The 25579-nt window shown below is 34.2% G+C and overlaps 1 protein-coding gene and 1 long non-coding RNA gene across 5 annotated transcripts in view; one reads left to right on the top strand and one right to left on the bottom strand.

The window, feature by feature from the left end:
- LOC146998262 (uncharacterized) overlaps window positions 1–25579 on the top strand; it is a 215735-nt gene that overhangs the window by 9713 nt on the left and 180443 nt on the right. The gene's annotated exons all lie outside the window — the stretch shown is intronic.
- Window positions 17115–25579, bottom strand: part of LOC118192957 (uncharacterized) — a 52760-nt gene continuing 44295 nt past the window's right edge. For all 4 annotated transcript variants that reach the window (XM_035363980.2, XM_035363978.2, XM_035363981.2 and 1 more), the window contains one exon: window positions 17115–17270. Coding sequence is in view for 3 of the 4 variants with exons in the window: in XM_035363978.2 (XP_035219869.1) it covers window positions 17215–17270 (56 nt within the window). In the remaining variant the exon portion in view is untranslated. The remainder of the gene's footprint in view (window positions 17271–25579) is intronic.

Here is a 25579-nt window from a genome sequence, read left to right as displayed (position 1 = left end):
GCTTTTCCTAAATTGCAGCCGATTACACTGTGTGCCAGAATTTTGTAAAAAAAATTGCATGGCTTCCAAAGTCTTCTTTGAAAAATACGTTTTGTCGCCTTTGGCCAAGTTTAAAAGTTTCTACAAAGTCAAACATTCTGTGAGCAGTGAAGCATTTTAATTCCTTATATTGCACGTCAGGCTTAGCCCAGAAGTGGTAGAAGTATTTAGAACCTTCAAGATTGAGTTTTCAGTCTTGGCTGACTTCAGTCAGTTTCATTGGCAGAAATTTTCTCATCACTGCCAGTGTTACAAGCAAGTGACGCAACTCCCCCCCCTGTGGTTGTTTCAACTTCTTTTCGTTTTCGTCTCCTTACTTAAGCGGACAATACAGTTGGCTTTAGCTGAGTAATCAATTTTAAGTTTCTTAGACGGCTCAGCAGCAGGAGAGATTAAAGCTTCTACTGCAAGGATGTCAAACTCGCGGCCCACAACAAATATTTTTGCGGCCCGGCCAATATATCGGCAAATAATAATATATAATAATAAAATAACATATCGACGAAGAAAAAAATGAAATGTTTACTGCTAAGTAATTAACGATAATTTATTCAGTGTTGTTAGATTATTTACAGCGAGCTGACACACACACTACTTAAACTACAAATGCGTGTGAGTAGCTTGCGTTCAGCTACCTTCGGCTTTTGGGGGACACGTGCACTCAGAACTTGTACGCATCCCCCGATAGCCGAATGTGGCCGAACTCATGGTCTCAGTTTTCCAAACATAGTTTTGTACGATATATTGGTGCATGCATGTCCATGCACTTTGCTTTATTATTAATTATTACTTATTTCATATTGTTACGGATTTCATAGTTATTTATTTAGTTTTTTTTTATTTAGAATTGTAATTAGATTTGCTTCATGTTGCCTTAGCAACGCAGACGATTTTTGAAAAGACAGCTGCGTTGGAAGGTTAAAAATAGAACAGCGCGTGCATTTAATTCCTAATAAATAAATATCTCGTAATTGCTGTTGCCATCCGCAAAAATCCAGATATTTATAGATGTTTCCAGTATATTCGAGAAATTAATTATAAAGCTTATAAAAGCCGAGAACAAACAACTCATCTCAGTAGTAGCTGTAGTTCTAGCGAACTGTTTGTTTACTTAATCCTGTGATTGATTTGTAGCGATTTCGCTCTGAGATAGAATTAGTTTCTCTGTTTTGAATTGATTTTTGCTAAACGTTTGACATTTTGTGATATTGTTAGAATATTTTTGAAGAAATATTTCAGCATTTTGATTTATCTCTTGTGGAAAGAATAAATTTTTGTTAACTTTTTAACGTTAACCGTGTTTATTCCAGCCCTTTGTATTCAGTATGTATATATCAAAACCAAGTGGTAGTAAAATTAAACGAAAAATCGCTTACAAACATAGAATATTCCAAGTAAAATGGGAATTAGAATATTTTTGCTGTGAAATAAAAGATAAAATAATCTGCTTGATATGTAATAATACTATTAATGTACCAAAGTTATATAATATTAAACGTCATTACGAACAACACAAATCGAAATATAACAATTACGAAGGATTAATGAGAGAAGAAAAGTTGAAAGAGCTCAAGTTAGGAGTGAAAAAGCAACAGTCCATGTTTAAAGTAATGCAAGAAAGTGAAGCGGCGGTACATGCAAACTACGTCTTGTCCGAGTTGATAGCTAAACATCCGAAGCCTTTTACTGACGGTGATTTCATCAAGGAATGCCTAATGAAAGCTGGAGAAATTGTTTGTCCTGGAAATGTGAAGGCTTTTCAATCAATTTCATTGTCTCGAAATACAGTTGCGGAAAGAGTACTGATTTAGCCGCGAATTTAAGTGATCAGATCAAAGCAAAATCATCTAGTTTCGAAAGTTTCTCCATTGCCTGTGACGAGAGCACGGACATTAGTGACAAAGCTCAATTAGCAGTGTTACTTCGTTCTTGTGACAAGAATTTTAACATTTTTGAGAAATTACTGGAACTAATACCGATGCCTGGTACTACCACAGGTTCAGGTTCAGGTGGAAATGTAGTGGGACACCCAATGTTTACCTTAAGTAATGTAGGTATAGTCCCACTACACTTCGGTTTATTTTTAAAGTTAATATTAAAAAAAATACATAGTATAATATAACACAAAATATAACAGCATAAATAGTATATCGCTATTTTGATTGATATCATACCTATTAGATATAATTATAGAAGTTATAATAGGTATAATAATAGTAGGCTAACAGTCATAATTTATAACAGTTCATAGTAGTTCCTTGAGACAAAGTTTATTTTATGAATCTGTATCTTCTTCCTCTTCTTTTTCCTTTTTTTTTTTTTTTTTTTGTACTATATCAGTATTATTGCAAGGGTTTGTTTTTAAGATAATTTGATAAGAAATGTTTTAGATGAATTGCAGCTTCAAAAATGAGTTTTGACATTAATTACTTTAGTGCTCACATAAATTTTTGCCTATTGAAGATAGATATTTCATTGTATTTTCATTTTATTTTTTAAATGTTTGTTGGTAATTGCAAAACGAAGGAAGGCATTGATATTTGAATTAGGCAATTTAATATGAGTTGACTTTGTTAAGGGACATTGAGTAATATAATAGATTGGATCACCTTTATTTCCACATACACATTGCTCAGAGTTTGAGATGTTAAATCTGAAGAAGTATGTGGGAAATGGCCCATGTCCAGTTAAAAAGCGGTTTATATAACAATGGACCATTGTACATGTATCATTTACATGAGGTGCTATTTGATGTAATTGTCTTCCTATATTTATTGTTGTCCATTCTTCTTCCCACATTTGGAGGCTGATTTTACATAGATAGTTCTTGAAGTATGATTTTGGCCAGGAGATTTTTCTTGAAGGGATATTATTGTTGGTAGTAGCTGATTTGGCTGCTGAATCGGCTTCTTCGTTACCAAGAATTCCGACGTGAGCCTTTATCCAATAAATGTTTGGTGATATTTGAGGATATTGGATAGTTTTGTTAAAAATATCTTGGATTATTTCAGATGTGTGTTTGGGATTTTGTAGAGCTAGTATTGCGGATTGACTATCTGAGAAAATATTGATTTTTTGTAAATTGTTATCGATTGAGTATTCTACTGCCATTCGAATTGCGTGTAATTCTGCTTGGAAGATACTATTTTCCTTGGCGAGTCGATTTTGGAGAGTTATTTTCTGGGTTTGATCTATTTGTATTATACATGCACAGCCAACTCCTAAGTCCATTTTCGATCCATCTGTATATATTATTGGTGGAGATATATGACTGGTTGGAGGTTTTATTGTGCTATATATTTTAGGATTAGAGGCAGGATGTCTTCTGTAGGGGTTGACTGAAATTTCAAAATTGTTTGGATTAAATATTTCATCATGTAATATGCAGGATTTTTTTAATTTTAGAACTATGGCTTTTGCATGTTCAGTTTGTGCTAAAGTATGAAGAGGTGCTATTCCTGAAAGTACACATAGGGCAGCATTTGATGTTGTTTTATAACATTTTGTGATCCGGAGAAGGAATGGACGTTGTATGGCTTGCAGTTGTTTTTGTTTCCGAACAGTCATAGGCTGCGCCCAAATTTCTGCACCATAGAATACTATTTTTGTTATTACTGTATTGAACAATTTTTTTGAATATGAGGATTTAGTCCCCAATTTAGTCCTTGGACATAACGTAAGTTGTTTGCTATTTTTTGTGTTTTAGTTCTGATATATTTGAGATGTTCAATCCAGTTGAGGTTTTTGTCAATGATTATGCCTAGAAATTTAAGTTTTGGAACTATTTTTCAACAGTAATAACAAAAATAGTATTCTATTATTTTCTATTGAAAATTTTGGTAGTCGAGTGATTTTTTGAGATTTTTCATGGAAAATTATAGCTTTTGATTTTTCTTCACTTATTGTCAGTTTCAATTTGTTGCATTCAGTTTTAAAAAGATGAAGAGTTTCATTTACATTATTTTCCAGAATATTTCTTGTTCTACCACAGATCACAAAAGCTGCGTCGTCAGCAAAAGCAACACTTTGTGTCGCGCCACTATCGAACTCCATGAAAGGTAAGTTTCTATGTTACGGAATGGCAACGAGAGAGATTGTTGTTCTAAAGATGGATGATCGAACTGCGTTGTAACGATCATTTTTGAGGATGTTGCGTACTGTAAAATGAACTTATTACACTGTGCTAAATAGTATTAAAATGCTATATAATAAAAGATCTTTCATCTGATCTAAATTTTAACAAACCGCTCATTATTTTCTCTTAAACTCACAATGTTCACGACATTTCTGGCGCCCCCGGGTGGGCGTGTTTGTTGGAAACATGTTGGATGAAAGAATAGATAGGGTAAGTTGATTACCTTATACTTCCGTTTTGAAGTTATTGATTATTGTTTTACTGAAGTTTAAAATACTTTTCTTGCCTAATTTTTATCTGAATATTTTAAACTTAAGACAAAATGGAAGTGATGAAAAGAAACAAAACTGCGCAACGTTCAGCTTTTACTAAAGCATATAAAAGACTAGATGATCTTTTAAATGATGATAATGTTGATTATGAAGAAGCAGAAATGTGCTTTTATTTGTTCAAGAAAAAGGCAGAAACATTAGAATTGACGCACGGTGCTTATTTAGATACCATAACTGATGATAAAGAATTCGAAACAGAATTTGAAATAACAGAGGACTATCGAGATAAGGCTGTTAGGATACAGTTAAAATCGGAACGATTTCTCGATAATATTAAGAGTAAATTAAACGAAATCCAAAATACATCGTCAGAGAGTAGTCAGAAATTAGTTACTGATGAAAATACATGTAAAACTTTGTGCCAACGGCTACCGAAAGTAGAACTTTATAAGTTCGCAGGTGATTTAAAAAATTGGCTTACGTTTTGGAATCAGTTTAAAAACATACATGAAAATAATAACTTAACGAATGCAGACAAATTCCATTATTTGATACAGTCAACAAAAATTAAATCAGAAGCTAGAGATATTGTAGAATCTTTTCCGGTGACGAACGAAAATTATCCTTTGGCTATAGAAAGCCTTACTGAGAGATATGGGCGTAAAGAACTTTTAATTGATTTTTATGTTCGAGAGTTAATAAAACTTGTTTTGGATAACGCAGCGAAAAGGAAGCAGGATTCTTTGAGTAGTTTGTATAACAAACTTTCAACACAACTTAGAGCCCTGAGCAGTCTTGGTGTAACGACTGATCAGTGTGGAACAATTTTATATCCTCTTGTGGAAAGTGCTATTCCTATTCACGTATTGCGATCGTTTGAAAGACAACGAAAAATTACTGAATCTGAATGAAACATTTCGAGTCTTGATGCAATAATTGAATTTCTGAAAAGCGAAGTTCAGTCAGAAGAAAAAATAAAATTAAGCAGAGCGGATATTTTTTCTAAGTCTGATCGTAAGCACTTGGCAACTAGCCAAAATATTCCTTCCGCGTCGGATTTGATGAATCATGAAGCAATACCTTCTTGTTCGTTTTGTTTAAAAGATCATGAAACGCGTAATTGTAAAAAGGCGTTTTATATTCCGTTAGATGAAAAATTGTCTGCGGTAAAAAAGAAAGGTTTATGCAGAATATGCTTGGTTAAAGGTCACCTCAGTAACCAGTGTCGATCAAGTGTTAAGTGTCAGATTTATTCAAAAAGGCATTTGAAATTTTTTTGTCCTAGTCTTGAATGTAATAAGTCTAGTGAAATGCATAACCAGTAAAATGATGAGAAAAAAGAGAAAACAATCGATTCTTTGCATTCGCGTGCTACGAATGAAGTTTTCCTTCAGACCCTAGTTGTGAACATAGAGGGTAAGAATAAAAGGCGTAAAGTTAGATTAATGATTGATACGGGTAGCTCAAAAAGTTATGTTTTAAAGTCTACTGCAGAAGAAATGGGTTTTGACTTGCAATGGGAAGAAGAATTTAGTCACTCTTTATTTGGTGGAAAGAAAACTGAAATTTATAAACATCAATGTTACAAGATTTATTTGAGTAGCCTTGATGATAAATATTCGTGTAAATTAGATGCTGTAGACCATGATGTTATTTGTAATGATATTTCAAGCATAAGATACGGTTCTTGGATTCGCGAATTAGGAAATAAGGGAATACGCTTAACCGATACCCAAGGGAATCCAGGCCCTATTGAAGTACTGTTAGGGGCAGACGTTGCAGGGAAGTTATTTACTGGCAAACGAGAAGAACTAAGAACAGGTTTAGTGGCTATAGAAACAAAATTGGGTTGGACTTTGATGGGTAAAGTACCTCAATCCGAACATCAGCACAATGTAAATATGACTATAGTTTCTATGTTATCTCAAGAAGACCTGCCTATTTCATCGTTATGGGACTTAGAATTATTGGGTATCCGAGATCCTGTTGAACAAAAAACTAAAGAAGAGTCAAGAAGAGCTATTATGGTTCATTTCCAAGAAACAGTTCGTCAATTAGAAAATGGTAGATACGAGGTTGATATGCCTTGGAAGATTGAGCATGCAGTCTTACCTGACAACTATGACCTATCTTTGAAAAGACTCGAATCTACTACGAAGAAGTTGGAAAAAATCGGATATCGTGAAAGGTATCATGAAGTCTTTAATGAATGGCTGCAGGAAGGAGTGATTGAAGAAGTTCCCCAAAAGGAGTTGTCTTTACCCGTTGTTCATTACCTCCCACATCGTCCAGTCATTAAGGAAACGTCCTCACTATCTTCCATGAAAATTAGACCCGTTTTTGATGCTTCGGCAAAGCTTTCTAATCAGCCATCTCTAAATGATTGCTTAGAGACTGGAATTAATTTGATTGAAACTATTCCGTCTATTCTAGCAAGATTTCGCTTACATGAAATTGGTGTGATTTCAGACATCAGAAGAGCTTTTTTACAGATATCTCTAAATGAAAGAGATCGAGATTTTTTACGATTTCTTTGGTATGGTGATGATGGTAGAGTGAAGACATTTCGTCACACCCGTGTGGTATTTGGCATTACTTGTAGTCCATTTTTGCTGATGGCGGTTATTGACCATCATTTATCCAAAGAAACGTAGAAAGAAAAATATTCTGAAGAATTTCTTAAAAAATTACAAGATAGTTTTTATGTCTATAATTGCGTAACTAGTGTACAAAATAATGACGAACTAGAAATAATCATCGAATCTTCAACTAATGTAATGAAAGAAGGAATGTTTGATCTCAGAGGATGGGAAAGTTCTGGCATTCCTGCATTTTCAGAAAGTAAAACATCACCGGTATTAGGACTGGTTTGGGACAAAGATTTAGATACCTTGGAAATAGACACCGAATTTTTGAAATTTGATGAAAGAGAAAAAGTAACTAAAAGGAAAATGCTTTCACTAGTTAGTCGAGTATTTGATCCCATAGGTTTCCTTGCACCTGTTATGATTCAGTCTAAGATTTTGCTGCAGGTCGCTTGGAAGAGCAAAGAATCATGGGATGGTGAAGTGAATGATGAAATAAAGAAGAATTTTTTAAAATGGGGAAAACAACTGAAATACCTCAAAAATATAAAAATTCCAAGATGGTTAAGTGTGATGAAGGAATCCAATTTAAGTATCCATACTTTTGTCGATGCCAGCAAGACAGCTTATGCGGCATGCATTTTCTTAAGAAGTGAATCCAGTATGGGTTCAGTGACTGTTCAATTACTTCAAGCCAAATCACGAATAACTCCAACGAAGACTATTACTATACCACGACTTGAACTAATGGCTGCTACCATAGGTGCTAGGCTGTTTAGTTCTTTGAAGCAAGCTCTAAAACTTCCCAACATCAAGACTTACTTTTGGACAGATTCTTCCACAGTTCTTGTGTGGATAACTCGTCGAGAACAGTGGTCGGTATTCGTTACAAACAGAATAAGTGAAATTAGAAAATTGACAATTTCGGAAGATTGGTTCCATATTTCAACTGACCAGAATCCAGCAGACATTTTGTCAAGAGGTTGTGGACCTAGGCAACTTCAGAAACGCAAGTGGTGGCAAGGGCCAGCCTGGTTGAAGAATCCGAAGGAGCAGTGGCCAAAGTCAGCTGTAAATATTAACGAAAAAGAAGTAGAGATAGAGAAACGAAAGTCAGTCATCTCTGCTAGTAACACAGAGCTAGAGTCAATTCCATTACAGTTAGCCAGAAGATTCTCTAGATTTTCAAAGATGATTAGGGTTATGGCTTGGATACTGCGTTTTCAACCAAAGGCCAAGGACTTAAGAAAATGTAAGGAACTTCAAAATGAAGAATTGTTAAATGCACAAAGTACTATTTTCCGTGTAATACAAAAGGAATGTTACTCCAATGAAGAAACACGAAAAAATTTGAAAGGTCTTCTAATATTTGAAGATGAAGAAGGAATTTTACGATTGAAGTCCAGATTGATAAATGAGGAAGAATCGAAAGATTTTATTTCTCCAATAATTCTACCATCGAAACACCTGGCAGTGAGAAGATTTATAGCCCAAGAACATATTGCTAACAAGCATGCTGGGACATTAACTCTACTGACTATTTTACTGGAAAGATTTTGGATAGTGAAAGGGAAAAGAACTGTCCGGAGTGTTATCAAAGAATGCTTAACATGTAAAAGGCAAAAGGTAAAACATCTTGAGGTACCTTTTCCGCCTCTTCCAAAAGACCGAACAGAAGTAGCAGCAGTTTTCAAGTATCAGGTGTAGATATAGCTGGACCTCTGATGACTAAATCTAAACAAAAGGTGTAGATAGTACTTTTTACTTGCGCCGTATTTAGAGATGTCCATCTTGAGCTAATACCTTCACTGAGTACCAACGACTTCATCCAAGCTATGCGTAGGTTTATAGCCAGAAGAGGACGAATTTCTGTGATGTATTCAGACAATGGTACTAATTTTACAGGACTAAATAATGCTCTGAAACAATTAGATTGGACTACAATTGAAAGTGAATTTAGAGTCAACGAAATTCGTTGGAAGTTTAACTCACCCTCCTCTCCATGGTGGGGAGGCTTCTGGGAACGCTTGATTGGGATTTTGAAAAATCTTTTGAGAAAAAATCTTGGACGCTCCTGTTTGTCTTACGAGGAATTGCAGACTCTCGTCTGTGAAAGCGAATCTATCATGAACAGCAGACCGTTAACTTACATGTCCGAGGAACAAGATCTGAAGACCTTGACCCCGTCAATGTTTCTTCAGGACATTCCATTAAATGATGTTCCTGATTTGGATCAAATTGAAAAGACTAATATTGTTTTGAGATGGAGACATATTCAAAAGGTTCGTGAAAATCTAAAACGAAGGTTTAAAAGGGAGTATCTGGGTTTCCTTCGTTCTTCAGTTAACAAAAGAGAAGATAAAATAAATTGTGACATAGTGTTAATTGGTACAGATGATAAAAAAAGGCTCCATTGGCTGCTAGGGAGAGTACTGGAACTCTTTCCAGGAAAAGATGGAATCATCAGACTTGTGAAACTGCGAACTGAAAAGGGAAACATATTAAGACCAATCCAACGACTGTACCCTGTGGAATTGACCCCAAATTACGAGCAAGTCGTATCGGAACCTCAGAAGGTTCCGGAAGTGATAGCTGAAAATCCTGAGCTTAATATTAACTCTAATGAAACTGTTCGCGTGTCTCGCTCAGGACGAAAAATAAAACCATCTAAAAGACTGGATTTATAAACTTCTAAACAAACTTTTGAACTTTCTGTGTTTGAACTCTAAAATATTGATTTCTATTTGCATTCTAATATTTTGAAATATTTCTATTATTATTATGTACGTTATTGTTATTTCAAAATTGTATGTATGTATTATCATTATATTACAGTTTTGAGTTTGTATCCCCAAACTCAAGGCGGGGAGAATGTCGCGCCACTATCGAACTCCATGAGAGGTAAGTTTCTATGTTACGGAATGGCAACGAGAGAGATTGTTGTTCTAAAGATGGATGATTGAACTGCGTTGTAACGATCATTTTTGAGGATGTTGCGTACTGTAAAATGAACTTATTACACTGTGCTAAATAGTATTAAAATACTATATATTAAAAGATCTTTCATCTGATCTAAATTTTAACAAACCGCTCATTATTTTCTCTTAAACTCACAATGTTCACGACATTTCGTGTATGGTTTGGCCATTTGAAAGATGTTATTGAGTTAAACGTGGTTCCAAAGGTCAGCACTAAGGCAGGAACCTTGTGGACAACCTCTTTGTTGAGCATATTCTATGATCTTATTGTTGTACATTATAAAACTTTTTCTTTCACATAGATAATCTTGAAGTAAGTTAAATATGTTTTTTGGACAATTTGCTTTTCTTAATGCTTCAAGTACAGATGGCCACCATAATGAGTCAAAAGCTTTGGTTAGATCCAAGCAAATAAAAGCAGAATGCAGATTATTGGAGTTATTGATATGAATTTGGTTTAAAGCTGAATCTATGGCATTCGTTGTCGATTTATTCGGGATGAATCCAAATTGATTATTGCTGATAAATTCTATTTTTGTTAGATGATGTCGTAGACGATTTGCTATTATTCTTTCTAAGACTTTTCCTATTGCTGGTAATAAGTTGATTGGTCTGTATGATTTTGGAGTATTTGCATCTGCGCTTGGTTTGCTAAACAAAATGACTTGACCAGTTTTGAAATGAGTAGGAAATGGGCTTAATTGTAGGCACTTATTACTGAGATCTAAGAAAAGAGTTCGATCAATAGAATGAATAAGTTGGACTATTTGGTTAGATATTCCATCTGGTCCTGGTACCTTATTTCTTGCTAAATTTTTTATTATATTAGAGATTTCCTTTAATGTAAAGGGGAAGTCATCCATTGTATCTGGAGCTGTATTATTATTTCTGATGTACGATTGTTCAGCAGTATCTTCTTGAGAGGAGTCTTGCAGAAAAACTTATTCCATGATATTAGAAAGAGTTATTAAAGTTGTATCTTGATCTTGATGTTGAGTTTAATTGAGGTTTGAAGTGATGGAGATTTGGGTTGGTTTAAAAACTTTGTTCATACAGATCTTGTAAATATTTCCATATCTTACTGTGTTTTCGGTACAATAATCTCTCCAGCATTTATTTTTAGCTGATAGTATCATTTTTTTATACATTGCTTTTTGTTGTGAGTATATAATGTAAAATTTATCTTTCAGTTCTTGAAGGGAGGCTTTTTTCATTTTCCTATAGAATGCTCTTGTTTTGTTTCTCTGTATCCTTAATTCTTTAGTCCACCAGTTTAAGTTAAGTTTATTATTTGGTTCTTGGGTTATAAATGATTGTTTGCAGCAGTGCTGTATGAATATTGTAAGGTTTTCTATTGATTTATTAAGTGTGATTTTATCAGATGAATTATTGATTTCCCGATGGATCTTGAAGAGATCTTGTTTCAGGAGCTTATTAAAAGTTTTAATAGATCTTGGATTAATTTTAAATCGATGAGTTAAGGTTATTTCAAAATTAAGATCTATTCTGAATGAGATTATTTTATGATCAGATAGCGATATGGTATCTAAAACTTCCCATGATACAATTTTGTTAGCTATTTGATATGAGGTTATAGTTAAGTCAGGCCATCCACGTCCATGTATTGTTTCATACGTAGGTAGGCTGTTATCATTATTATGAAGAACTAAATTATGCTCTGCTATAAAATCTTCGACATGTTCACCTCTTGTATCAATATTATTATATCCCCACATTGCATGGTGGGCATTAAAGTCGCCTCCTATTATGTGTTGATATTTTGAATGTTTCCTTATTATTGAAGAAAGGCTTGTAATGTTATTTTCTAAATTTTCTAATGGCGATGCATAGAAGGAGGTGATGATAAGTTGATTTTCTTTGTTATTTAATAATATGGAAACTATATCTTTACTTGTAAAGATTATTATTGGAGATAAGTATTTGTTATTGATGATGATAGCTGATCTGACTGAAGATTCATCTGAAGATTCATATTGAATACAATTCCAACAGTTTGGTATTCCGCTAACTTTTCCATTGACACAGTAGGGTTCTTGTATGAGGATTATGTCTGGATTGAGCTCGGTTGAAATTTGGACCAGTTTTGTCATAGAAGAGTGGGCTCTTTGAAGGTTAATTTGTTGTATTTTGAGAGTCAAATTCTTTATTTTTAATTAGTATTGGTGATATATTAATTATATTGTTTTGGTGAATTAAAGTGAAGAATTGGTATTAACTTGTTAATGGTAAGGATAAAATTAATCCAAGATGTCATATTCGGTTCTTGTAATTACTTTGGTCACTTCTTTTTGACATATTGGGCAGTTTGGTGCATAAGCAGGGTGATATGTATTAAGGTCCGTATTATTGGCATCATTATGTAATTTGCAGTTTATACATAAGGGACTTTCTGCTTGGCATTCTTTGATATTGTGATTGCCGCCACAGAATGCACAATAGTTTCTATGTTTGCAATTTCTGACTGAGTGTGAAAAGTCTTGACATATGAAACATCGACGTAATCCAAAAACTTCTGCGATTTTGTGACTTCTCCAGCCGTAGTTAATAATATTTTGTTTCATTAGTATTTTGAAAGCTAGAGGAGAGCATTCAATTACCCATTTTATTCCATTGTTTCTTTTGTCATTAATTTTAAAAGAGGGTATGAATTCATTTTCATCCAAATTAGTTGCTTGTTTAATTATTTCAGTGACATCTTCTGGACCAGTATTGTTAGGTATATTGTTTATTGTGCATTTATGTTTTCTTTTGGAAGGTATTTTGAAAGAAACTAAATTATTGATATTTTTATTGCTTTCCAATATGGAATTAATCTTGAGTATTTCTTCTTTGGTATTGCATGAAACCGCAATACCACCTTTTCGGATATGTGAAATCTTTTGAATTTTTACACCAATTTTGGAAACTGGGTTGTATTTTTCTAAATTATCTTGCAATTCACGATTCGTCATTTGTGCCTTTGGGATAATAAGAAGTGTTGGAGTCTGTCTTTTAGTTGGATCTTTATTTATTTTGGTTACTTCGGCATAAGATCTGGATCTTTCCTTTTGTATTTGGTCATGAGATATAGGATATATAAATGCGTTATTGATATTTTGATGATAAATCAAACTTTCTTCATTTCGTGGTAAAATCTGCATGTCGTTGTAACCTATGGGTGGATTATTGTTTGCATCCTGGATATAATTTTGTTGCAGAGAAGGACTTTGGTTTGATGTTGAAATCCTTTGCTTGTTTAAAGATATATTTTGTAAACTGGTTTCGTATTCATAGTTAGAACTGATTGATGAGAGAGCTACGTCATCATAGAATTTTCTTGTTTGACAGCTAATAGGTGAAGTTGCTGAATCCATATATTTCTTAGAATTGATATGATGACTAACATCATTAGAACTTTTTATTTCATTATCTTCACATGAGAGTGAAGATGAATGCGAGTTTTTTGCAGCAAGTTTTGAATCTTTTATAAAATCAATCAAAGATTTGATTTTTAGATATAAATTCTTAGAGAGACCTCTTTTGCCAGATATTCGAGTTTGTAGTAATGAAATGCATTCCTCATAAGCGTTTTGAATTTTTGATCCATATTATCAGTATTATTAATTGTGCTTTGTGAATTAGCATCAGTATTGCAAATCCTTGAAAGTTTAAAACGCTGAAGAACAGCCGTTGGATCAGTCGAATGACAGGTATCAAGTGATGTTAAACTTGAAGATCTAGATTTTTGTATTAATATAGGGTTGGAAGAAGTAAATAAATGTAAATCTTATTTATTTTATTTTAAATACTTTATGAGTTCAGTTGAGAAATATTTTTATTATTATTATTATTTTTTATTTATTTAATAAGACTATTTATGTATCTACTTTATATTAATACATGTTAAATAAACAGTTGATATTAAATACCGAAAGTTTCAGTTGTTGTAAAAAATACATAAGGATTAAAGATATTAAATTAATATTTATCTTTAATGTTTATGTTACATTAAATTACATGAGAAAAGTTGATTTGTCTATATCCTTGTTATGTTACGTTATTATAAGAAAGATAACGTGAAATATTTTAATAAAAAGTTTCTCAATATATGTAATACAAATCTTATAAAGGAATTATTGCATGACCTATATTAAAACTGATATGTCAACAATGGTTTTCTATGAATTTTAAAAATAAATATTAGTGAAAATTCAATATTTTAGTCAATATATTTAGAAAAAATATCACATAAATTTATATAAAAATTATATATTCTGAAAGAGAAAAATTTGCTCTATCTGGTACTGTAATTCTTGATACAATATGTTGAGTTTCACAGAGAAATAAGCTATTTAAATGATTTGGCTGCAGTCGTTGTAATATTAGTTTAACATTGAGTATTATTAAATTTTAATAACTTACGAACTTGATAACTTTGAATGACAATATCTTTTCAGTCCTAGGCGATACATTCCTAAAGATTATATCCTCTTATGTATCTTTTTTAGGGCTTTAAAATGATATAAAAATTTTTCACCTCAGACACATATTTACGCAATTCAATTTCCTCGCTTTAGGAGCTCCTAAAAATACGTTCAACACAGTTCAATATACTTAAACTGAATAAGTATATTGAACTGTGTTGAACGTATTTTACTACCACAGGAGAAGATATATTTACTTGTGTTTTTGGAATTCTGCAGAAATACAATCTACTTTTGGCAAAATTAAATTCTGTAGCTACAGATGGCGCTCCATCAATGACCGGGAAAAATAAGGGCTTCGTAGCATTACTAAGAAAAAAACTTAGTGAAATTCACGGTTCAAACATTCATCATATGCATTGCATTATACATCAAGAAGTTCTATGCGCGAAAGTAATAAATATGGAGAATGTTTTGTCATATATAAAAAAGTTATAAATTTTATAAGATCTCGAGGTTTAAATCAGTGCTTTCTTTTTTCAATTCACTGCTTTCTTAAGTGAGTTAGATAGTGAATGTTCGGGTTTGTCCTACTATACCGAGGTACGTTGGTTATCTTGCTCCAAGATTCTCAAACAATTCTGGGATTTGAAAGAAGAAATATGTCAGTTTTTAAAAACGAAAAATCAAGACGTAAGTTTGTTTTACGATCCAATATGGATACAAGATTTATCTTTCTTGGTTGATATAACCAAACACTTAACCGATTTAAATTTATCGTTACAAGGAAAAGATCATATCATTATGAACATGTTTGACATAATTAAAGCATTCAAATGTCAACTAGTTCCTTGGGAAAAACAACTTAAAAATGAAGATTTGACGCTCTTCCCGACGTGCAACATGAACAAATCAAGTTTAGATGATACTTGTTCGTATCAAAAATACGCAGAAAAAATTGCAAATTTAACAACTGAATTTGAAACGAGGTTTAATGATTTTAGTTCCCTCGAAGACAAATTTTTTTGTTTTGTTCGATTTTCTCAATAAGTATTGACTCAGTACCCAGCCATATGCAAATGGAGGTGATCGCGATTCAGTGCAACTCAAATTTGAAAGCAAAGTTCATTGAAGTGGGCGTGCCTGAATTTTACAAATATTTACCAGCCAGGTTTGAAAATACTCGAAAATTCGCATATGAAATTATTTCCATGTTTGGTAGCCCTTATCGGTGCGAGCAGTTATTTTCAGCCATGAAAGGTAATAAGTCTCCTATTAGAAATCGTAAAATTTCTCCCGAAATAGGAAAGATAATAGCAGAGAAGAGATGTCAAGTATCAGGACGTAAATATTAAAGTTTTCTTGTTCTTATATATATATATATATATATGTTTATTATTGTATTATTCGAAATAAATCTACGTTTCTATGAATATTGATTTTTTTTGCGGCCCGCCTAAAGTTAAACCTTGTTTGTTTGGCTCAAGTGTACCTATGAGTTTGTTTGACATCCCTGTTCTACTAGGAAACATCGATGCACAAGAAGAAAAATGAAAGCATATTCACCCTGTATGGCCTTATCCAGATGTTCTTGCATTCCTAATGCTGTTGCAGCGATTTTTTGTACGATTTTCTAGCTTCACGTTGGGAAGTATATCTCAAAATTAACGTTGGGGAACCAATTTTACTGCATGCAAGACTTTGCCGACATAAGCAAAGTAGAAAATGTTCTTGTGGCATCATGAAAAATTAACAAGTAGTGAAAGTGTTCAAGTTTCAATTAAATGCATGTATCGCTTAGCGATGGGAGATCTCGAATCAATGAAAGATGTTTTGAAGGTTCAAAGTAGTCTTTACACACAACAGCCGAAAAATAGATTTACTGAGTGGAGTTGTGGCCATATAACCTGCTTGTCTAATAATAACATTTGTCTTTAGTAACTAGAATCAATTGCTGTTGAAGATTGCTCATTTGAAATGGTTAATGGCCATGCTAGTCGATAGACGACGCTACGATTCCTTTGCCGATCGACGACGCTACGATTCCTAAGTCGATTCCTTTGCCGCTGTGTTAGTGCCTATGCAAAAGGCCGATGCTCGACATCAGATCCTCTCGGCTCATAGCATGACATCTCAGACGATTTCATTTAAAAGTGTGCTTCTAGTGGCAATTCGATGCAGAACAAAGGATTGCAGCTTGGTGGTAGTGTGGTTTTCGACGTTGGAAACACTATTTTTATTCCGCAGAGGGTTACAGATCCTCATACTTTTTCTACGGGGAAGAAAAATGAGACGATTAAAGAAGCATAAGATACTGAAATAAACAGATAAAAGGCAATGTTTTCGCCTTCGAAAACAGAATTATAACTCTCGGTTCCTCTTTCAATGAATCTATTTCTCAGTTCTCATATACAGTGACTACTTGAAAAGCGTGAACAGTTGGTTATTGATTTTTTGACAGAATATATTTATACCACATAGGCATACTCATAATTTTTCTTACAGTTCTGTGTACTTCCTTGGTAGCTGGTGCTTTGTCATAGGTGTTTCAGCCTTTAACTCGGCTTTTATTGATTGATCTTTATATTCTATGTTTAACTAGCCCATAGGGTTCCGTAAGACACACAAAAATAATTTTTCATCGAATTTTGTAATTCAGTTGTATAAATTTTACAAAAAGATCTTATTTCATACTTTATTAAAATAGTAAAATATTTAAGCAATAAATATTTCTTTTAAAAATTCGAAATGCGTATATTTTTGCATGATTTAGATCCTATTTTACAGGGAATAGATTTCTTTCGTTTCCTCTTCGTATCCAAGATTTTCAGCTATGTCTGTAAAAGATATTTATAAAAATTAAGCTTGACAACTGAAATAACGAAAAAAGTATTTAGAATGAAATTTGACTTCATTGAAAGCTTAGTAGAATGTTAATGAACTGAAAATATATATAGGAATCAGATCTGTATGTTGTCTCTGAATACAGAAATATAAGACGCATTTTAAACAGACATATACATCATTGATAAAACTTATCTGAAATTTAAACACAATCGAACACTAAAAAATGTAGAAGTAGAATCTTTTATCTGCAATCAAGAGACCGAAAGGATAACACTGGCAGTTGAACCAGGTTTAAATCCTGGTAAATATGCTAACTGCAGGAGTATTTTCCAGTTTCCTCCCATACTACTTTCTTTTATAATATCCTTCCCGAATGCATGCTTTTACCGTAATTTACACTAATGTCTTTGGAAATTGCAACACCATGAAAGAATTAGGCAAATTGAACAAACTTGCAGGAAATGTAAAGTGAGTTAAGACGTACACATGATTAGGAATGCAAAACGATTACGCATTGTAATGCGTGGAATGAGAACCGGCCGCTTGTTCCATGTATATTGCAACTGTATTTTTTTTTTTAATTTTTTATTATTAAAAGAAACACAACAAATTCCCCATGTACCACATAGTATCACATGGGGCTTACAGAAGTAAGTATGAAACACAATACAAAATAAACAGAAGAGAAAACTGAAATAAAATTAAGAAGGATTACAAAGTTTTACAATGAATTGACAAAAAGTGTTAAAAGCACTTCTCTCGGAAATAAATTGGTAAAACTCTGGAGGCCAGTTAATATTAGAATTTTTCAGTCCCAGTTTCAAGACTTTTCTTTCGCTCTCATATTTAGGACATAGAAAAAGCACATGTTCAACATTCTCCTCGCCGCCGAGGCCACAGTCACAGACAGACTCAGGACTCAACTTAAATCTGTTCAAATAACTTTTAAAATTCCCATGTCCAGTAAGAAACTGGGTTAATTTGTAATTTGTGAAGAAATGATGACATGACAATCTCATTTTAATAGAAGGGAAAAATCTCCTAGTTAAACTCCCTTTATTTGAATTAATGAATTCGTGATTCCACGACTCCACGATGCTTTCATTCATGACCTTATAAAAGGAATTAGGGATATTGACAAAAGTGTCAATTTCCTGTTTAGTCGCAGTCTTAGCAAGGAAATCGGCTCGTTCGTTCCCAACAACACCTGTATGACCACGAACAAATGAAAATGTAACCGAAATATTTTTATCCTTTAGATTTTTCAGTTCTTTTTGAATCTCGATAATGATATTATTAGAAGAAGAAATACATTTTAAGAGCTCCAAGGATGAAAGGGAATCAGTACAAATGAGATAGTCCAAAACAGCACTGTTTTGCTTAGAGACCCATTTGACGGCGAAGTTTAAGCACAGAAGTTCAGCTATGAAAACGGTACATTCATCTCTGATTCTAAATTAAAAATGCTCAAATTCAAGACCATTTTTGAAGACAACAAATGCGAGACCAACCTTGCCATCAATTTTGCTGCCATCAGTATAGCAAGTTACAGGCGAATCATCTACGATTTTATTGCTAAACTGAATAAAATTAATAGCATTTCTTTCTGAAGGATGAGGGAGATCAGATAGAGGTAAAATACAATCATACTGAGAGACAGTAGAAGCAGAAATATTTTCCTTATAAGCAATAGAATGAAGAATGGCAATGTCAATTGGAGGAAAGCCAGAAATTGCATAAACAGACTCATAACTTACGGTACGATGTCCACATATGACCCGCAGAAGTATCCGCCTTTGAACACGTCATAAATATCTATAATTTATCTTCTTCTTGAGCGATATACCCCAGACTCTAGAGCCATACATAATGAAGGGTGCAATTCCTTGTTCATAAATGAGCGAATGAACGTTGTAATTAATACCGTACGTGTTGCGTGCAATACGACTTAATCCAAGCTGTAATTTATCACATTTCTCTGATACATAAGTTAAGTGTTGTTTCCAAGAAAATTTACAGTCAAGAAAAACCCCAAGATATTTCATTTGCTTTACCACAGTCAAAGGGGTGCCATCGAGAGATAACTGAAATGCATCATAACAGATATTTCGCTTTTCAATAATCATAACCCTGGTTTTATCAGGATTAAAATCTAATTTATCAGGATTAAAACCTTTTGACCAGTTGGAGGCGAAATTTAAAGTCTCTTGTGTCTGCAAAAAAGTAGCAGAAAGGTCCCTACTCTGGAAGCAAAACAAAATATCATCCGAAAAGGCTATAGTATCACAACAAGGAAGATTTTCCAGTTTTAATAGAAGATCATTAATAATAATATTCCAAAACGTAGGTCCTGAAACAGAGCCCTGAGGGCAACCCCTTTCAAGGTGACGAATTGAAGAAGCCGAGCCCAATTGCAGTTTGGCCGCCCGATCATTTAAAAAATCAGCAACAAGTGAAAAAATATTCATTGGAAGTTCCACTTTGTTGAGAAGATTGAGAAGGCCACCACGCATAGTCGAAGGCGCCCCTAATATCCAAAAAGACCAAAATAGTGTGCAAGTTTTCATTTTTTCCTCTCTGAACAATTTCATTCAAGCGTAAAAGAGCGTCTTCAGGACTTTTTTGAGGTGTAAAACCATACTGATTACCAGAAAGAAGGTCTCCATGGCGGAGATACCAGCAAATTCTGTTAATAAAAAGTTTTTCCAAGCACTTACCTAAAACAGGAAGTAAGCTTATACATCTAAGGTTATCTAGGTGAGGAATCCTAGACTCATTTCCTTTAGGAATAAGAATTACTTGAGCATGTTTCCAAACACGTGGGAAAATGCCAACATTTAGGCAAACGTTAAAAAGTTTATGGAGAAATTGAGGAAACATTAAATGAAACTGTCTAATAATCTCATTCGAAATAGAGTCAGGATCAGGTGATTTATTTGGTTCCAGCATAGAAATAACTGTATTAACTTCATCACAAGAAAACATAGGATCTACAAAAGGAGAATAAGCAGTACGCGCAGCTTGGCGGTATTCCTTATGCAAATCATCATCATTTTCCTCTAGATCCGAGTGGAGAGATTTCTGAAGCACAGCAGTAATTGTCTCTTCTAAAGAGTTGGTTGTCTTTCCAGTAGAAAGACAAATACCAGTTATTTCAATTTTTTTCATGAAATCTCTTTTAACTCCATACGTGTAAATCTTTTTCCATACATTGTGAACATCAATGGTCGAAAGAAATGTTTTCCAAGACTGAGATTTAGCATCGGCAAGCTTTAGATTGCAAACTTTTCTATATTCAAGATATTTACTTTTATAAAGTTCTCTAAGAGGCGGATTTTTACAACGCTGAAATCTACGCCTAGAGGCATTAAGCCTCTTTCTCATACAAAAAATTTCGGCAGACCACCAAGGAACATATTGCTTACCATGATTCCTAACAGGTATGGAAATTTGAGATGCAAGAATTTGACAAAAATAAAATTCTCAACAAGAGTATTTAGGCGAGAACCGTCAGTACAGTCGTTAAGAATATCAATGAAACGGGTGATGCGAGAAGAACAAAATTTTCGAAAACGATCCCAATTCGCTTTCCCTGTATTTAAGATTTTAAAAGGAACATTTGAGGTGTCTCATAAGAATGTAGAGAGACAAAATTCAAATTCAATCATCATGTGATCAGAAAGGGATTCTTTTTCAGACAGCCGCCAACTCGAAACATCCTGGAGAAGATCTGAACCAATAACAGTAACATCAATATAGCTAGAACCCTGAGTTGCCTGAAACGTAGGTCCATAATCTTCATTAATAACAAATAGGTTGTTGGCAGAAATAAATTCACTCAGTTTATTTCCACGAGAGTCTGAATAGGGACTAAACCATGATTCAGATTTGCCATTAGAGTCCATACACCAAACCAGTCGATTAAGATTTTTAGACAAAAAAACTTGACTAATTTAGAAAGATCTAAGTCAATGTTTCTTGAGGGTTCAAAATAGTATGAAAAAGAGTGAGCACAGTTGAGCCAACAGTAACATCCAAGGTGACCATATTATAATCCGTATTTTTATAATCAAGAAATGTTGATAAATCACGTTATCGCATAATGATTGCCGCCTTTACATTATCAGAATTAGGATCACAATAAAGTCTATAAGTGCCAGGATATCCTGGAAGAAAATTCTTGTAATAATGAGGTTCCTGAACCAAAGCACAGTCAATATCATCGGCTTCCATATTTAAAATTAGCTGTTGTGTCGCAGATTTGGATTTATGAAGATTTAACTGCACACACTTTAGAACGCGTCTAGCCAATCTAGCCATAATCAATTCGAGATTGAATGTTCTTTCTCATAAATTCATGACTAGGACAACATTCTGAAAAGGGTTTGTGATTAACATTCACTTTTTTATAGCTGTTTTTTGTTTTATGATTGAAGCGGATGCAATTTATACAAGCTACAGCATTCCTATACGAACAATCCTTTGCCCTGTGTTCTCCAGAACAGTTAAAACAGGCTGTTCGCTCACGACATTCATCAGCACGATGGTTGACTTAAACATAAAAACGATGACACTTAAAACATCTATTGATGATAATAAAATCGTCAATTTCACATATACTCCAATTAATTTTCAACCTGGCTTGATTCAGAATACGTTTACGAACCATGGGGGTGCGTTTCAATCACAACGTGCCTCGTGAACTGGAAGGTTTTTAAAGTAAAACAAACTCTACATATACTTCTGTTTTCATCAGATTCAACAACTTCGGGATTTTGTTCAAAAATCACTTTCAGAAGATCTTCATTAGGTATTTCATTTGGCACATTTTTTACAAGTAAAACAGGATTCCTCTTTTTTGGCAAGGACGTGTTCAATTCCGGAGACTTTTCATTAATCTCGGCTTGAAGTCTATTCCGATCATTTTCTGTCAAACACTTAACCAAGACTTTATCTTTTCCAATATTTTTTAAAGTATATACACCTAACTTGGCTTCTAATGGATTAATTTTTAGTTTAATAACTTTCTTAACATCGTCAGAAGAGCAGTTTTCAGAGTCTACAATTAAACAACAATCCGAAGAAATCAAGGACTTTTCATTAATCCTTGTAACATCAGATGGCGCCACCACACTAGCATAACTAGGTCTTTGTTTCACATTGTCCACAGGAGATGGCAGCACAGCACTAGCATACGATGGTTTTACGAAAATGTCTTTAAGACTTTCCCTACAAGCTTCACGGTAACCCAACGACTTAATACGTTCAAAATTCTTAGTAATCAAACACTTTAACTCACACATTGCATGCCTTGCCTCTTCACGAATGTTCTGGTTCATATTACACTTTGACTCAATAGCCATTTCAAGTTTATTATAGCAACATTTAAGCGCACTATAAAACGCATCATCGTCTTCTTCGTCCATCCTGGCATTCCTTTACTTCGTAGCACTACTCAAAGAAGTAAACAAATCGTCAACTAGGCTTAACTATGCCGAAATCTTGCAAGAGCCATAATATTAACAATAATTCTTTCAACTTGAAATAACTTGCACAAATATAAAGCAGAGCAGTTACACAAATAAAATTATACACAATAAATAGTTTACACTCATTAATTACCGCAAAATAAAGCTGAAAATCAGAGCTCAAGAAAACACACACAGCAATGACGCGAGCATGCGCAGAACTCCATTGCAACTGTATTTTTTTTGTTTTTTTTGTTTTGATTGTCAAGTAGCATTGAGATCTGTTTATCGTCCTGTGTCTGCGGTGAGTGTTTAATTAATGGTCAGTACGCCTCGTCAACGGCGGAGGGTGCCATACCAACAACTAACAGTGTTCGAACGAGGCCGCCTCCTCGGTATGCAAGAGGGTGGACATTTATATCGAGCATTCGCCGCCATCACGTACTGTCGTGTCACAGCAGAGATGTATGTTTAGAAGAAACGAATAGAGGAGAACCAAACAAGTCGAAATCCGGTCAGTGGGGCACGCAATAGCACAAGGGCACCGAACGACAGAACCTCATCTGCATGGCTGTGACGTATCGTACACTCTTGCGTTAGCACAACGTTGGAGCGCGGCTACAGGTATTCTGTTGTCTAGCTCCACGGTTCGACGCCGTCTGCTACAGTATAAAGTCTAGGCAGGATTTCTCTATCGCGGAATCACAGACGCCTCCGATTTCAACAGGCATGGAAACACAGTGCGTGGTATCCTGGTACGCCTGGCATCATGGAGTGGGGAGCTATTGGGTATAATTGTCGATTACATTTAGTGGGCAGATTGCGGGCAACCTTAACAGTGATCACTACATAAGGGAAGTTGTGGAGCCAGAAGTCCTTCCCGTACTTCGACGTATTCCGGGCGCAGAATTTCAGCAGGATAATGCCGGTGTACATGTTTCTCAGCCTGCATAAGGCTTCTTTAGGGCGCAACAGGTTTCGCTTCATCCATGGCCTGCTTATTCCCCAGATTTGTCGCCCTCTGAGCTTGTCTGGTATTTCATCGGTTAGCGACTCGCTCGTACAGCTGGTGGGGCATACACTAAAGACTGATCTTTGGCGCCAGGTCCAAGCCATATGGAATGCCATTTCCCAGGATTATATTCAGAACCTGTAAGATTCATCGCCAAGACGTTTACAGGTTCTCATTGCTCAGCGTGGAGAACACACAAAGTACTGATTTTCGACGTCAGTTTTTTTTGTCTTGTAAATTTAATTGTTTATTTGTACCACTATCAGTAATATAGTGGTACAAATAAACAAGTAGTGTATTCTTAAGGTTCATTTCAATTTTGTCTTCCAGCGTTTTGAGGAAATAAACTGAGCGTCTTATGTCTTTCTTTTCCTACTAACACTTCATTCATATCAACGGATTTTAAGTGTGCCCGATCGGTAAATACAGCGTGCAATCAAAAACGTTCATACTTCATCAAGCTCAAAGGAGTGACAATCAGCCTTCAAACTTCCATAGCGTTCAGGTTGCTAAGTGACTAAAAGACTAGCAAAAATAATGATAGAATTTGGAATTAATTGAGTTTGCAACATACAACGGCTGTTTAGATAACTATAAAGCCCAATTAAAACTGCGTTTTGTTCGATATGTAAATTTCATTCATTTCTGACAATTCTTTTATGGTGTTGTATTTTTCATAAACATTAGTATAAATAGTTCAATACAACCCTAATCCAAATGATTATGATTTTTGGGGTATGCTGTCGAAAAGTTTACGAATTTAATAAATATCTTGTTACTATTGATATCCAAATCTAATAATAACTAATTCCAGATTTATAAAATAATTGCTTACTTATTATTAGAGATGTTTTTGTTTCATAAAACAAATCTACATTTTGTTTACATTCATTTCAATAAGTCCTAACTGCGTCCGAATGGTAAGACTGCTATATAAATACCGGTATAGTTCGAAGGGAGTTAAATGTCGAACGTGTTAGTTGCATGGAAAATTTCAAGATTTTCTCCGTATATAACGTGAATACGATAAAGTTTCTTTTAGAAAGTCCTTTCAAAAGTCATTCCTTCCCCTACTCATAATAATAATTTTAGCCATACATTGTAGAACTTTCAAAATAAAAGCCCCTGTTTCAAAAGTAGACACAAATGAAAGAATTCTCGTATTTTTTAATTTGGAATAATAAACAAATAGAAAACATCGATGTCTGTAACGGTTTAGCTAATTTAAATACAAATACTGAATTTCTCACAGCTGAAGCTCTGAAAATTAAAGGGCTCTTAAAAATCCGAAATAGTGAAAAGATGTTGAAGATACTGGCGAAACTGAAGGCTGTAGTAGGAAACATTGTGATACATTCTTGGTTACTTTAAATAAAGAGGTAATTATTACCAGCATAACTTATTTTGTGTAAATTTCGATTATTCTCTGCTTTGCATCAAGAAAAAAATTTGAAGTATGATACGGGATGATTCAAAAAAATTTGATAAAATAATTAAACACAGGTAGACGGGACCGAAATAAGCTGAATTTAAAATAGAATGTATGCGCAAAAATGGAGCGTTGCGATGGTTGTTCAGATGAATGGGAGTACTCATCGCCGCCGTTTCGTGATCACCGCTTCGCTGTAATGCCATTTAGCCCTTAGACCAGTTCTCTGTCTAGCCTGTTCGAAGCCAATAGATATTTTTTTTATATATTTCATTTCCTTTTTTTACTACTGTAACAGAGTCATTCTTCAAAACAGAGTATCTGCTCTAGGTAACGGGATGCGAGATTCGCCAAAATATAAACATTCTTTTTCTTACAGGGCATGTGCCA

The sequence above is a fragment of the Stegodyphus dumicola genome, chromosome 3, assembly GCF_044657685.1.
Source record: "Stegodyphus dumicola isolate Sdum_Otavi_A_Nest chromosome 3, ASM4465768v1".
In the NCBI taxonomy this organism is placed as follows: domain Eukaryota; kingdom Metazoa; phylum Arthropoda; class Arachnida; order Araneae; family Eresidae; genus Stegodyphus; species Stegodyphus dumicola.
Note: the sequence above shows the minus strand (reverse complement) of the source record. Positions and strands in the feature narration are given on the sequence as shown.